This window comes from Lissotriton vulgaris, chromosome 10 (assembly GCF_964263255.1).
Source record: "Lissotriton vulgaris chromosome 10, aLisVul1.2, whole genome shotgun sequence".
Taxonomy (NCBI): Eukaryota; Metazoa; Chordata; class Amphibia; order Caudata; family Salamandridae; genus Lissotriton; species Lissotriton vulgaris.
In genome coordinates this window covers 423,404,015-423,418,451 of record NC_141698.1, presented here as the reverse complement: position 1 = coordinate 423,418,451, position 14,437 = coordinate 423,404,015, and the positions used below count along the sequence as shown (strand labels likewise).

General features: G+C 45.4%; 1 protein-coding gene across 3 annotated transcripts in view; it reads left to right on the top strand.

Moving 5' to 3' along the window:
• MGRN1 (mahogunin ring finger 1) overlaps window positions 1-14,437 on the top strand; it is a 395,304-nt gene that overhangs the window by 84,595 nt on the left and 296,272 nt on the right. For all 3 annotated transcript variants that reach the window (XM_086941276.1, XM_086941277.1, XM_086941278.1), the window contains exons 4-5: window positions 9,028-9,116; window positions 9,677-9,823. In XM_086941276.1, coding sequence (XP_086797402.1) covers window positions 9,028-9,116; window positions 9,677-9,823 — 236 coding nt within the window. The remainder of the gene's footprint in view (window positions 1-9,027; window positions 9,117-9,676; window positions 9,824-14,437) is intronic.

Here is a 14,437-nt window from a genome sequence, read left to right as displayed (position 1 = left end):
AGTCTTTTTCCTTCTTTCGATTTTCCTATGGTGTCCTTCCTCTGTTTCCTTGTTTTCGGTAACCCCGCCCCCCTTCCCTCCGTGGATTTAGGTCGCCAGCACTAGGGCTCTGTGCTTGGTTTCTGACCTTGTTGGCGTTTTTCGAGAGTCGGGATTTCGTGTATTCCTGGATTCATCGTGGGAACCTGTGGGACTTTGGATTGTTCTGATCGCTTCTCGTCAAGCGGAGGCGTTCTGCTGCACGAGGCTTCGTGTCAGCCGCCCGGATGGGTGCCGCTCCGGTCGTCTCCCAGAGCGAGTGAGAATCGGCGGTAAAGTAAAAGAAGCGTCCGCTTTGGGAAAGCGCGTGAACTTTCTGCTGCTGATTTTGTGTTAAATCGGGACTGTGCTAAAGGGTTTTCCTCGCCGAGGGAACCTCGGAAGCTTTGCCGGGTTCTGGGTGCCCGAGGTTTAGTGAAGTTTTCTAGCGCTACCTTTGGTGGCGTGTTTAGTCTGTGGCCACAGAAAGTGGGATTTTTTGTTGGATTGTTTAGTGCCTAGTGTGCACTTCACGTTTTTCTTCCTGGGGTTTTTATGTCAGACGTATGACTTTTTCCCCCTTTCACTTATAAGAATATTCTACTAAGCAGGTCCTGGAACTGCTAATGAATTGTTTGCTCTTCTCGGATAACTCCTGATATGTTACACAAGTAAGGAGGGGATTGGGGTGTGTTGGATGTGTTTCTTGTGTGAGAATAGGGAATCAAAGGAAGGAGCACTGGGCTATATGTTAACAAACTCTTTCCTTTCTGTGTTTCTTTTCTCTTATGACTGCAGGTTAGGATCCCCTTTCCCATGCAACAGAAGAGGGTCTGCTGTGCTGTAACAAAGAGAGAGCATTGGCTTTACTTTTTCTTTGTTTTACATTTTCCTACCTTCTCCCTTTTCCCGGTTCGCGGTCACGCTGTGCAAAATTGCGTGTGGCGATCCGAGCAGGGGCAGAGGAGTGGGGCCATCCTCGCGTCCGTGGTTGTGGGTTGAGTCGGCGAAAGATCCAACACCTTTCGGTGTTTTACCACAACAACATTCCTTTGGTATAGTACTTATAGATTATTTCTCAAAATGGCCAGAGATAAAAACAGTCAAGGAAGTTACTAGCGATGCTATTATACAGTTTATGGATGAAGTTTTCTGCAGGGAGGGTATTCCCCAGGAGGTAGTGACAGATAATGGTCCGCAGTTTGTTAGTAGGCAAATGGAAAAGTATTTTAGTAGATGTGGCATCTTTCACAGAAGAATAGCAGTATTCCATCCTGAGGCCAATGGTCAAATAGAAAGATTCAATAGAGTTGTCAAGGAAGCTATCCAACAGCTGTCAAAGGTGGATTGTGCTGGAACAAGGCTTTACAGTCCATGTTATTATCTTATAGGACTGCTCCCAATGCAATTACTTTACTATCTCCTTTTGAGATGTTAAGAGGGCGTAAACCCAGTACTAATTTGGTTCCTTGGTGGTTAAAGAATAAGGACAGTAATCGTGTTGATTTTGCAGAAGTGGACTTTGAAGAAATTCGCAGGAAAGTTGATACTTATAAGGAAAAGATGAGGAAAGATTTATCAAGAGATAGAACAAGGAGTTGTGTGCCTGTTCATGTTGGTGATTTGGTGAGGTTGAAAAAAGGCAGTTACGTACATAAAGGACTAGCGAAGTGGTCTGATCCTGTTAAAGTTGTTGAAGTATTTAAGAATGCTGTAAGGGTGACTGATGGAAGTGTGTGGCATTTCAGCAGAGTTTCAAAATATAATATTAGCAAGGAATTTCCTGAAAATGTTTTATCAAATGCTGTTTTGAATGAAGATGACTCATTCAATGTATTTTTGGATGTTGACGCTAATGACTCAAAGTCATCTGAGTTACTTACTGCTTCCACTGACAGTGAATTACCTACTGTCTCCACTGATTGTGATTCACAAGAATAATAAATAAATAAATAGCGGTCAATGTGTTGTCAACAGTTGCTTTCTGTGCTTTGTCCCTTTTAGCCATGGCGCCGGGAAACCCTTTGTGGGTATCTGTGCGCATTATAAATGCAAAAAAAAAAAAAAAAAAAAAAAAAACAAGAGTTGTTGAGGAGTTCAAGATGTCGCAAGATTCCTTCAAGGTTCAATGACTTTGTTCTTTCTTAAAAAAAAAAAAGAGGGAGGTGTGTAGTGTATGGTTATTGTTAGAAATGACGCGCGTGAACGCACGCGCGTCATTCACAACAATAAACATCGTGTTATGGTTTGAATGTGTTATTGTCGCGTGTTGTGTTCGCGTGAGGTGTGTATGTAGTTTGGTGCCGCGTGTCTGTATGTTGTTCTTTGAATGTTGATGCGTGCATGCAAGTCTGAGTCGCGTGTGTGTGTCGCGTGTGTGTATTGTTACTTGAATAAAGACGCGTTAGTTAAATAGAGTTGCCGTGCGGTTAAACGGCATTCAAGACTGTACGCTGTGACTGCAGGTGCTTCATTAAAGGCTCTTCTTACCGGATTAACTTAATTTGTCTCCTGGAGAGTTTATTCATCTTTATTACAGATTCGGCACCTGTACATTATGATGCAGCTTCTCCATTCCCCAACAATGAATGTGATCTAGCATGATCGCTGATTCCCTGCTCTTTGCCCTCTTGTTTTTACTGACAAACACCTAGGGGAAGAAAAGCACAGATGTTGCTCAGGAATGCAACCCCCTTCAGCTCCATTCCTGTGAACAGCTGAGAGCATCTAACCCCATACTTGAGTTAAGTTTACTGCAGTTGTGATCAAATTCATGTTAAGCCAATCATTCACTTTGGTTGTAGCTTAGGCTGCTTGTTGCTACTGTATCCCCTGATTTGTCAAGGACCTGAGACCAAGATGTTGCTACAGTTACAGCAATAGTAACCAAAGTAAATATATTTTGCCATAATGCTTCCTGTTTCCTTAACTGTTAATATTCTTTTATTCCTGGTTAGGCAATATTATTTATTGTGAGGAGTGAAAACTGAATGAAGCATTCTTGGCAGCAGCATCCTCTTAGAGTAATCCCTGAACGTTGACCCGTGAAATCCCCTGAAAGTCATAGCATTAAGATGTCGTCCTCGACCATTCCGTGAGCTTTCTGTTTGCAGGAACAATGTCACTACTTATTGCAAAAATTGCTTAGTTTCCCTTGAGTCACAGAGGGAATGAGATTGGGTCTGACAGCTACTGTGACACAAAATAATGCAAAACTGTCTACAAATGTTGCTTACTGTAGAGAACTGGGTTTTTGTTGCAGTTACACCCCCTAACCCACACACTTTTGCCCCCTTTTTTAGGTCTCGCTGGTGTTAGCAGCGCGTAGCGCTGCTCAAGCGAAAGACCTATTGTTGTGGGTTTCCTGGGAATGGCTGAGCGGGGGTGGCTACGCGTATTTCTTTGGTGATTTCATCTCTAGCACGCGCTTCAGCCTGCACGCTAGCATCACGTGTTGAGACATTCCCGCGCGCCTCAGCTCTGGTGTAGAGAACGCGCCTAATGACTTCCGTGTTTGTTTAGATATCTTTTCTAGCATGCGCTTGAGCTGGCGCTTTAGCCTCACGTGGACATTCTCGGGCGCTGCAGCTCTGGTGTAGTGAACGCGCCTAATGACTTGCGTGTTTGTTTATATTTCATTCCTAGCATGCGCTTCAGCTGGCGCGTTAGCATAACGTTTTGAGACTCTGCCGGGCGCTGCAGCTGTGGTGTAGAGAACGCGTCTAATGCCGTGTGTCTTTAGTTTGTTGTTTGGGGCAAGCGTCAAGCGGCACGCGTACAGGAAAGTGAAAATCAATTCAATAGCGTCGCCTGTAAAAGAAAAACACATATTGGACCCACAAAGAAGACCAATGCTGCTTAAGAAAATAAGTATTTATATAATAAACAGCGGCACGCGCACAGGAAAGTGGACAGCAATTGAATTGCCTGAAATGTAAAAATACATATTGGACCCACAAAGAAGACCAATGCGTCATATGAAAATAAGTATTTCTATCATAAACAGTCATTTATATCATAGTCATAGATTTCATTCATAGCACGAGCTTCAGCTGGCGCGTTAGCATCGCGTGTTGAGACTGCCGGGCGCTGCAGCTGTGGTGTAGAGAACGCGCCTAATGCCGTGTGTCTTTAGTTTGTTTGGGACAAGCGTCAAGCGGCACGCGCACAGGAAAGTGAAAATCAATTGAATAGCGTCACATGTAAAAGAAAAACACATATTGGACCCACAAAGAAGAGCAATGCTTTATAAGAAAATAGTATTTATATAATGAACAGCGGCACGCGCACAGAAAACTACACTGCAATTGAATTAGTGTTAACATCGCGCACAGGGAACTAAACTGCAATTTAATTACATCAAATCTAAAAACACAATTGGACCCACAAAGAAGACTAAAGCTTCATGAGTAGAGTACCGTGCACCCCATTAGCCAAGTTGCAGAGATACCACGTGTCATCAAAAGGTGCCGGCAGGAGTACATGTATCTACCTACTTCCAATACTAAGCAGTCTGTCTCTCGTGTCACTTGGCGAATGTGTACGAGGGATAGAGTTGAAAAATCGGGGTCGGTGAGCTAGGCAGACAAAGGAAATTTAGGGAAAAGCATGTCTTTTGGCTGCCACGCGGTAATTGGTTCATCATCGGCATTTGTGAAGGGCTGCTAAACAACTGTGTGGTAACCCAGGCGCCATTTAAACAAAATAAGGGAAATACAGAGAAACATTTACTGTTTGGAAGGTTTTGCTTCCCCTACAACGCTCACTTGGCATGCCGTCATGCCGTATTTTGTCCACTACTGAGAAGTGAGCAGTGTGAGTACTTGCACGCTGATGTGCCTGCTGCCCCTGCAGCCTAGTAAAATAAGAGCCCGAATCGGGTCCGTTTTGCGGCCCCGTTTCAAAACATTGCTGGTGCGCGGACCCGGTGAGACCGGCCTACTTAAAGCCTTGATTACCAAGCAGGAGAGTCTTCCTACGTTCAGGAAGGCTTTAGCGGTCTGATTCCCTAACAGATGTGCGCAGATGACGCTGCTTCTTGACTCTCTTTCAAGGTGGCCTTGGTGTAATAGCGAATGCCCCTACAACAGAGATGCGTTGATTTTCATTTCTTGGCGCACTAATGCACGTTTAATCCTCTTATGTCGATAGCAACAGTACCATTTGGTTGGGGGTGGGGGAGGGGTCATTACAAGTTAGCGCGTCGCTACTAAGCCACAGGAGGAGGTACGCAGTCGCTGCCTAATGGTTGTTTTTGTGCCATTAGCTGCAGGCAGGGTTTACCCCCAGATCCACGAGGACTTCCCGCAGTTCGCTTGAGCCAGGTACAATCTATAAATTAGAATATGGCACTTACTGTTGGCTGTTGTGAGGCGCTGAAGAAGACTGTTCGGAAACCGGCACATACTCTGTCGCAGGTGCATTACGCCGCTGAGCTATGGGCGAGCGTGCAGTGTTTGCTGGAGGTGGCTGTGCTGTTTTTCAGTGCTTAATATCATATAGATCATGAACCAGGAGGCCAGTTAGAGGCTTGTGTGCACCTTTGTGTTCCACAGGGGAGGGGCGGGGGTAGGCCAGTCTTGAGTAATCAGTAGCACTAGGCATGCTGGGACGTCTAGACCGCCATGTGACACAAGTGCAACTACAAGTCCCATCATGCTTACAACTGCTAACTGAGATACAGGACCCTTGCTCCCAAACACCAGTTAGTGGGCGCCTGGATGTCTAGGCCTCCTCGCTCTAGGCCTTGCACCTGCCTTAGCAGTGCGAGTGAGGGTGACTACCTTAAACTGAGGTGACACACATGGCGCCAACACCCATAACAAGGTTTCCAAGACCGCGCACCACATTAGCCAAGTTACAGAGATGCCACGTGATATCAAAAGGTGCCGACAGGAGTACATGTATCTACATATTCTCAGGACTAAACAGCCCATCCGTCGTGTCACTTGTAAAGCCCTACAAATGTTAGAGGTTTCTGTGCAATATAATCTGTCTCCAAATATACTTGGCCTTCATATACAATTTATATGCCAATGCTGTTTACCTTGCTCTTCTCTCGTATTGCAATCTGTTTATTAGGCTTTGGCAGTTGTCTTAAACAGCCTGACCTTTTCCACATTGGCGCCATGCCGCGTTCATTCATTTCCTGCTTAGTGAGTCAGTATCAGTGTTAAAAGCTTTGCTTTCAGATATTGTAGGTCTGAATGTCGGATTTATTGGTGCTGGTGTTTACTTAGGGCGTGTCTGTTATTACATTTTGTTAATTGGGCTTTTGCACTCGCTGGCGCCCTGCCGTGTTAATTATTAGTTTCCTGCTTTGTGAGAAGCACAACAACATATTAACTCTGCAACACAACAGCATCACTCACCACCACAACATTTACATGCACTGTTCTGTTTATTAAGTCTTCTATTTCTATAACATATTAAATGCAATACAATGCAAACATCTATAAGCAAATTACTCATCCAATAATTCTCACGTTTTTTTCTACTTTTGCCAATTTGCTTTGTTCGTTACAGTTGCTTTTTCTTACTTTTCAGGAGCTAGATAAACACACATTTTTATTTGTACTTTCTGTTGCTCAAATGTGTCTCGGTGCGAGACCTATTGCATTGCAAATGCTTGTAGCTACTAGATTCTGATTTTCTACTCTGACAGTGCATTGAGGCCTGGTAACCAGACCTCTGTTCCAGTGCCCCTTCCTAAGTCTAATTGTGCTACACATGCATAAGCACTTTAGCACCCATCTAAGACCCTAGCAAATGGTACCCTAGGTACCTAGGGAGGGGGTGCTAAAGAGGGTCCCTAAGAGCTGCAGTATATCTTATGCCACCCTAAAAGACCCACATACAAATCTCACACAGACTGCCATTGCAGGCTGCTTGTCATGCTGCAAACCATGAGTGAAAAAATGACAGGACACACTCCTGTGTGTCATGCCAAAGTCACTGCATTTAATAAATATATGTAAGTCACCCCTAGAGCATGCCTTTGAGCCTTGAAGCAGGGTGAGTTATATATTTTATGTGAGGACATATCTGCATGAGCAGATATGACCCTGTGATGTCTAGTTCGACTGATAGACATTGCAAGTGAGCACGGAAGCCATCTTAAGGTATGTACGTGCACTAGTAAAAATGAGTTCCCCAGCTACACCTCATATTAATAAATCACGACTGATTCCAGTGTCAGATTTATTAATACATGCACCCTGAGGTCACCTTAGAGGTGCCCTCTAAAAATCTACCAGCTTCTGTTGTGTTGGCTGACTAGTTTTTTCCAGCTTACCGCCTGAGACAATGTTTCTGACCTCCTAGGCTGAGAGCCTTTTGCTCTTAGGAGAACAGGAAGTTAACCTGTCTGGGAAGAGGGTGTCACACCCCCTCCCACAGGATGACCTGCTGATTAGCCACCCTAGGCCGGCAAGCTTCAAAGAAGTTGCCACCTTTGAAATGCGAATCTGGCTCCCCTGACAGGAAAGGAAGCAGACCCCCTTTATCCAAAGCCTTTTGCCACCTGGACAGGTAGGAAAATTAGCTAGTCAGGCAGCCGTGCCCATCCTCCGGCTCGTACCACCCCTAAGGTGGCCTAACCTGATGTGGGTATGACTTTTCAGAAGTGGTCATCTTTGTGTTGGCACACTTAGGAACTCTGGGCAGGGTTATGCCCACTTTCCACAGGCAATGGTCACATAGTAGGCATAGTAACCCCAGGGTTAAGTAGCCTATTGGCTACTACCCCTCATTCCCCTTAACACACTTCAATTTAGTATTTAGGGGACTTCCATACCAGATCTTCATTTTCCGACATATCAAGAGATGATGTGGACAAAGAAGAGTCCTGTCATGAGAACCGAGGAGCAACCACTGACTTTGCGCCAACCCTGCCAGCCTGACCTGTGCCCCCAAATAATCGTGGGAGAAACAGACTGATCTCGCTGCTGTGCTATCTCCAAGAAGTCCAGAGGACCGCTAGTGCTTTGCCAGCACGAAGCAGCAACTCCCCTGGAAGATTACCCTGTACTGTTGAAGGTCAGTTCTATCTCCCCCACCAAGTAGGAGTACACTAGGCCCAATACCCATGTCCCAGACCCATTGCAGCAGTCAAAGCTTATTGTGTCCAGTGCGGACAGTGAGATCCACATTGTGAGTGGCCCAACTGTCCTAAATGCCTTTTCTGCAGAAAACAAAGACAAAGAAGTGAGTCTGTGACCGACGCCTCAAAGTACCTGTGCACCCTCACTCCCAAGCCAGAGTTCAAGGGAGATGACTGTGCCAACGGGGTCCCCTGACCCACAAGAGCCAAGCACACATTTGGGTTTGCCAAGACTTAACTTCCAGAAAACCTGGATCAAGGGTGTTTTTGCACGGTTCATATTGCTGCAAACCGATGTGAGTACTTGATAGAGAAAAAATATGTACCTCGTGTCGGTATGAAGACAATACTAGTAAATCATTATTTTGTCCTCCTCTAGGTAATGCTAATAATTCCAAACAAGATGTCTCTTCTGCATTATGAAACCGGTTTATACAGTTATCTTTTGAAAAAGAGAAGACTCTGCCTCCTAAACAGACATTGGGCTAACCTGACTGTTTTCCTGGTCTCAATAAGATGAACTTAATATGCAGAATGAGGGTTCAGCAATAAACGGACAGTGGGGACCCAAAAATAGGACTGCAATGTTCAACCCAACCTCTCTTAGTATTAGATACCATTGTTTGTCCTACCCCCTGCTCTAGTTTTAATTTTCCAATCTTTTTTACCCAAATCTTACTCATAATTAATCTATGTGTATAGAAAGCTTTGTAAAATAATTTGGTAAGCAAAAGGCACATGGTTAAATGTGAATTGCAAAACCCTGAAAATAAATTACTGTTACCAGATACAAATGTACTTTTTTTGCTTGTTGTGACATGATTCTGCAAGTAAATATTACACCCAATTGGGAACGCTGATAAATGTCATAAACTCTCAATCTTTTTTTCTTTTTTTCCTTTTCTAAGTTTCCATATGTGACACCCGCTCCCCATGAACCAGTTAAGACGTTAAGAAGTTTGGTGAATATACGAAAGGATTCTCTTCGTCTTGTAAGGTATGAGAAGGGGGAGCATTTGCCAGTTAGTTGTTGATGGATAATGTTTTGTTTATCTTGAAGACATCTGACTTTTTACCGTAATCCAAGAATGAACAGTCACTTTGCTTGTAGGACTTTTTCATTGGTACTTTCTAATTTAAGTCATTTCTTCTCCTGGGTGTATGATTTATTGAGAGTATCCAAGTATCTGGTTATGTCCTATAAGCAATATTATCATCAGAGAAAGTGTATTCTCAGGGCACCAGCAGCCATTAACAAGGTTTCAAATTCTTCCATGATTTGAGGACAATGCCCATGTGTACAAATATTCTTGTGTCCCTAGATATTTGGTACAAACCCAATGTGCTGAGTTGGGCACTGTAACAGTTTCAAACTTCCTGGGGTAAACATAAAAAAGTATGAGGCCGATTTAGCTGTATAGAAAGATTTCTCCCTCGTGAATTGAAAGACCATGTCTGCTCTGGAATTTACTAGCAAGTTAGATGTTTCTGTACAGTCACTTTGGCCATTTTATTCACAACTGTTTTGGGGAACTGACTTATCTTTCTTGACTCTAGGTACAAAGATGGTGTGGACAGTCCAACTGAGGAGAATCCAAAACCAAAAGTGCTGTATAGCTTGGAGTTCACATTTGATGCTGATGCCCGCGTTGCTATCACCATTTCATGCCAGGCTACTGAGGAGTTGGTTGGTGGGATTGCAGTGTAAGTATTGGGAAATTAGTCTTCGTACCATATGGGATGTACTTTCCACACAGCTTCCTATGCTAGCCTTCAGCCTTGTATGGAATTTCCTTGGGTCCTCACCCTTGACCGATGCTTGACTTCCTATCTCATCAAATAAAGGTGCCTTAGGAATTATTGGTCATGTTTGTTTGGTCATGAAAGTGGCAGATAAACTGTTCTGTGATGTTTGGTAATGAACAATGGTATTTTTAATTAGGTAGCATTTATTTTACTTTGATTTTCCCCACAGATTGAGATGTTCCTAATCTATAAAAAGCATTGTGGCCTTCTTAGGAGAATGTGGGGTTTGCCTTGTGTGCTTACTCCATACCTTCATTTCTGAGCTGTCACCTCTGCTTTCGATTTCTTGTTGGCTCACTCCCCCTATCTTCCTTCACTGGATGTTTGTAAGTGGTGAATGGGTAGTCCAGTGCTCCTATTACACCTCAACCTCTGTCACCCATAAATATTTCTCTTGCATTCCACTTAATCCTTATCTTACTTTCTTGCTGCTGTTTTATTCTTTAGCATTTTTTTCTACACTGTTCATCATGCCCCCTAATTATTTCATGCTCCCCGTTTTGTTGAATGCATATTTGTAAGTAAACTTTTGTCACATGCAACTGACCATCTTGTTTTGCCCTCTGCTGCTATTGCCCTGTCCATCTATATTTCATTTCCTCCTTTCCTCTTTTTAAATTTCTCATTAGGTTCACAAACCATACACACTCAACACTCTTAGTGTAACATTTTTCCTTTTTGTAAGTCAAGCCTAGCACTGCGCGCATGCGCTGCTCTAGGAAATCGACCTCTTGGATTCACTTCAGCTTAAGTAGAAGCTCGTGCGTGTGGTGCTCACACGCTATTGGCCTTTGTGTCTGGCTTTAGCACGCAATTGGCCAAAGGCGTGTGGATGTCCCAGGTTTTTTGGAAATGTTTACTCCCAGAGCATTTTGCTCTCAGGAGCCAGCAGCGGCACGCAAGGACCATCTGCTTTTAATTAGCAGCGGCGTGCAGGGGCCATCTGTTTTTCAAACTTTGACAAATCCAAAATGATTGCCATTGCTTGTTAAATCTGTCCATAAAGCTTAATCTATTTTTCTCTGGTGCACCAGTTATCTCGCTACAATTTATTTGTTTCTTACTCTGGCACTTTACTGGGCCAGCTGGGTTACAGCCTGATCAGACTCTAAAAGTGTCTGAAGGTTTAATCGAAGGTTTGATGCCTGCAAAACCTGAGTTGAAATGCTGTGGTAATGGCTTGGGAAAATCCACAGCACAACACAAACCTACGTGTCTTACAGAGCGTATTGCTAATATCTCCTGGCCATCTTCCTGCCCACCTTACGGTGATTTACATCCGAGGGATCGTAGCCCGTTAGTGAAGGAATGTAATATCTGACATATGCTACGCCAATATGGTTCATCCGGGAGGGATAAGGGTGCATATGCCCCTCCTGAGCAGGGGGTGCTATGTGTGTGCAGAAAGCAACACTGTAGCTCCCTCACAACGTTAAGCTTTGTAAACAGTTTTTATGCATCGGGCAAGAGTTTTGGTGCAAATATACAGAGCAGGCCACTGCCCTTAAAATTGATTGAGTACAACACGGTGTAGATGCTGTAGACCATTGCACGCAGGTGGTGTGTGATCCTGGACGGATTGCCTCAGCGTCTACCCACATCTGGAGGCCCCAGAATATCAAACACTGAATGTATGTTGATAGGCAGTACCCAGAGAGGATACTGCACAGCCCTTATCGACTTGTTTCGTGCTTCATATTACACACTAAGGTAGCAGGTGTCTCTTTATTGGCCCGTTACATACAGACAGGCGTGGATCCTTGTCACATAGCTACTCCCTTGATGTATCCCGACAAAAAAATAAACAGCCTTCCTTCAGAGCGCTCTTCAGTTTATGAAGATGTTATAAATCAATACAGATCCTTTCTGATAGATACATCTGCCAGTGGAATCCTCCCCCTTGTGTCAGCAACATTCGGAAATTCTTTTTGTAGCTTCGCGCCGACTGGACGACGTCATAGAGGCACGGCATCGCGCGCGACTCCGCTGACGTCACCAACATCATACTAGGCCCACGCCGGCTTGATGACCTCAGTTCCCTTTTTTCTGCGTCGTCGACACTAACGGTTTTCAAGGGATCGTCTGTAGCTGTACAGTAACTTTTTGTTACTTTGTAGTTTTTTCTGTGTTTCATTGTCTTCTGTCGATGTCTTCGAAGAAGACTGGATTTAAAGCTTGCGGGTAATGTGGCAAGACGATGTCCATCACTGACCCGCATGAGTTCTGCATCTGGTGTCTGAGCTCCGACCATGACGTCGAGGATTGCCCATCTTGTAAGAAGATGACTCCGAAGGCCCTTCGTAAGAGGGAGACGAAGCTCCTCGTTGCAAAATTGAAAAGTATGCAAGAAAAGAAGACTTCGAAGTCGCGAACTCGGCGTTCGAGGTTGAGGTCTCGTTCGAGGTCGCGCTCGGAGTCAACTTCTGCTCATGCTTCGAGGAAGAAGCACAAGAAGAGGAGCCATGAGTCCCGACATCACTCAGAGAAGGACTCTAGTTCGAGACCGAAGTCGCAGGTTAAGCTACTTCGGAAGGAGGTGGTGTCTTTGGCTTAGGAAGCACAGGACTGCGAGGGTGAGGCTTCGCATGCGGATTCGCCTGGGTCACCGAAGCAGATAGTGAATCCATCTCCGGTTCCGTCCAATCCTTCTGGTCATGAGGATGAAGGTGAGGTGGAAGAAGTTGGTGAAGGCGTAGCTTCGTGGCCTGCGGGTCCGTTGACCCCGGTGCACCAGCCTGAGGAGGAGGTCGACGTTGTGACGACTCCGCTCCCTCGAGAGCAACCCGGGGGCTCTTATCCAGCCTTTCCGGCTTCAGGTCAGGATCCAACGCAGTTCCTGAATGCCATGTTTGGAGTTTACTCCAGGGCAATATACCCCTCTGGTGCACCGGTTTGTCCCACGGGTCCTTTGGCATTTAATCTGGGTGTCCCCCAGGCTTATGCTCCTGCGCCCTTTATGCCTTTCTTGCTGGCTCCAGCACCGCATTGGCATTTTCCAGCGCCGGCGAAGCCTTCGACGCCGAATCCATCAACGCCGATACCCTCAACTCTGATGCCGAATCCGGTTCGACCTCTAGTTAAGCTGCCTCGTCCGACTTCGGTTTCGATGCCGGCACCGACTCCGGCGGAGTCGGTCATTGATCCTTCGGCTTCATTTATGAAGGAGAGGTCGAGACAGGAGGCCCAGAGGCTTCTGGAGGAAGAGAGGTATCGGGATGAAGTCTTGGAGGAAGGTGAGCTAAAGGATTCAGAGGATCCTTTTGATGACCTGAAGGAGGCTAGTGGCCTGGAACTGTCTCCTGAGTGGGATTTGGCCTCTGTGTCTGATGTACCCTCAAAGGATGTGACTCCTTACCATGTCGTTATAAAGAAGGCGGCAGACTTGTTAAATATTACTCTGCCTACCGCTGAATATAAATCAAATATTCTTACTGAGGTCCTTCATTCACTTTCCTCTGTGATTGAACCAATGCTTCCATTCAATGATGCTTTGGCAGAACTTATTTATGAGGTGTGGAAGAAACCTCTGACTGCCCCTGCCATTTCCAGGGCGGTTGCGAGGAGATATAGGGTGGCATTAATGACCCGGACTTTTTGTCTACACATCCCCTGCCTGAGAGTTTGGTTGTGCAAGCTGCCTGCTCAAAGAAGTCTGCTGGTGCTTTTCCGCAGGTTCCTTGGGAAAAAGAGTCAAGGAAACAAGATCAGGCGGCAAAGAAGGTCTTCTCCTCAGCCATCGTGGCGTTAAAATCAACTAATGCAACTTGCCTGATGGGACGATACATCCATGCTTTGATGGATTCCGTAAAACAGTTGGTTTCTAAAATTCTTGAAGGGGATAGAAAGGACTTTCAGGAAGTAATTTTGGACACTCAGGCTGCTGTAAGGCAAGTAATCCAGAGTGGGCTGGGCACGGCTGATTCGGTGGCGAGAGCCATGGGCTCTTCGGAGGCCACTAGGAGAGCTGCGTAGTTGAAGTCATCAGAATTTTCTGCAGATGTTCAGTCTGCCTTGATAGATTTGCCCTTTGATGGGTCAGGATTATTTGGCAAGAAGGCTGACGCTGCTTTAATACGATTTAAAGACAGCAGAGCGACAGCAAAGTCTTTGGGCCTTCAGACCAGAGGTACATCTGGGAGGCGTTTCAGAGGATTTGGCAGGTCTTCCTTTCGGGCCTACAAACAATCTCAGCAGCAGCCACAGCAGCAGCAAAATATGCTGTTCAAGTCGTACAGGGGCAGACCGAGAGCTAGTCCTAGAGGTCGTCAAGCCTCCTCCTCCTACTCCTCCTACTCCTCCTCTTCCCCTTCCCAGCCCCCTGCCAACGCAGCAAAGCAGCCCTAGATCCGCCATTCCGGATCAGGTGATTCCAGTGGGGGGTCGGCTTACCCATTTCCTGCAAGATTGGGAATAAATTACATTCGATCTTTGGGTTCTCAATCTCGTGGAGAATGGGTATGCTCTTCCCTTTCGGGAATTTCCCCCAAATTACCCTCCTTGCCAGGGTTATTG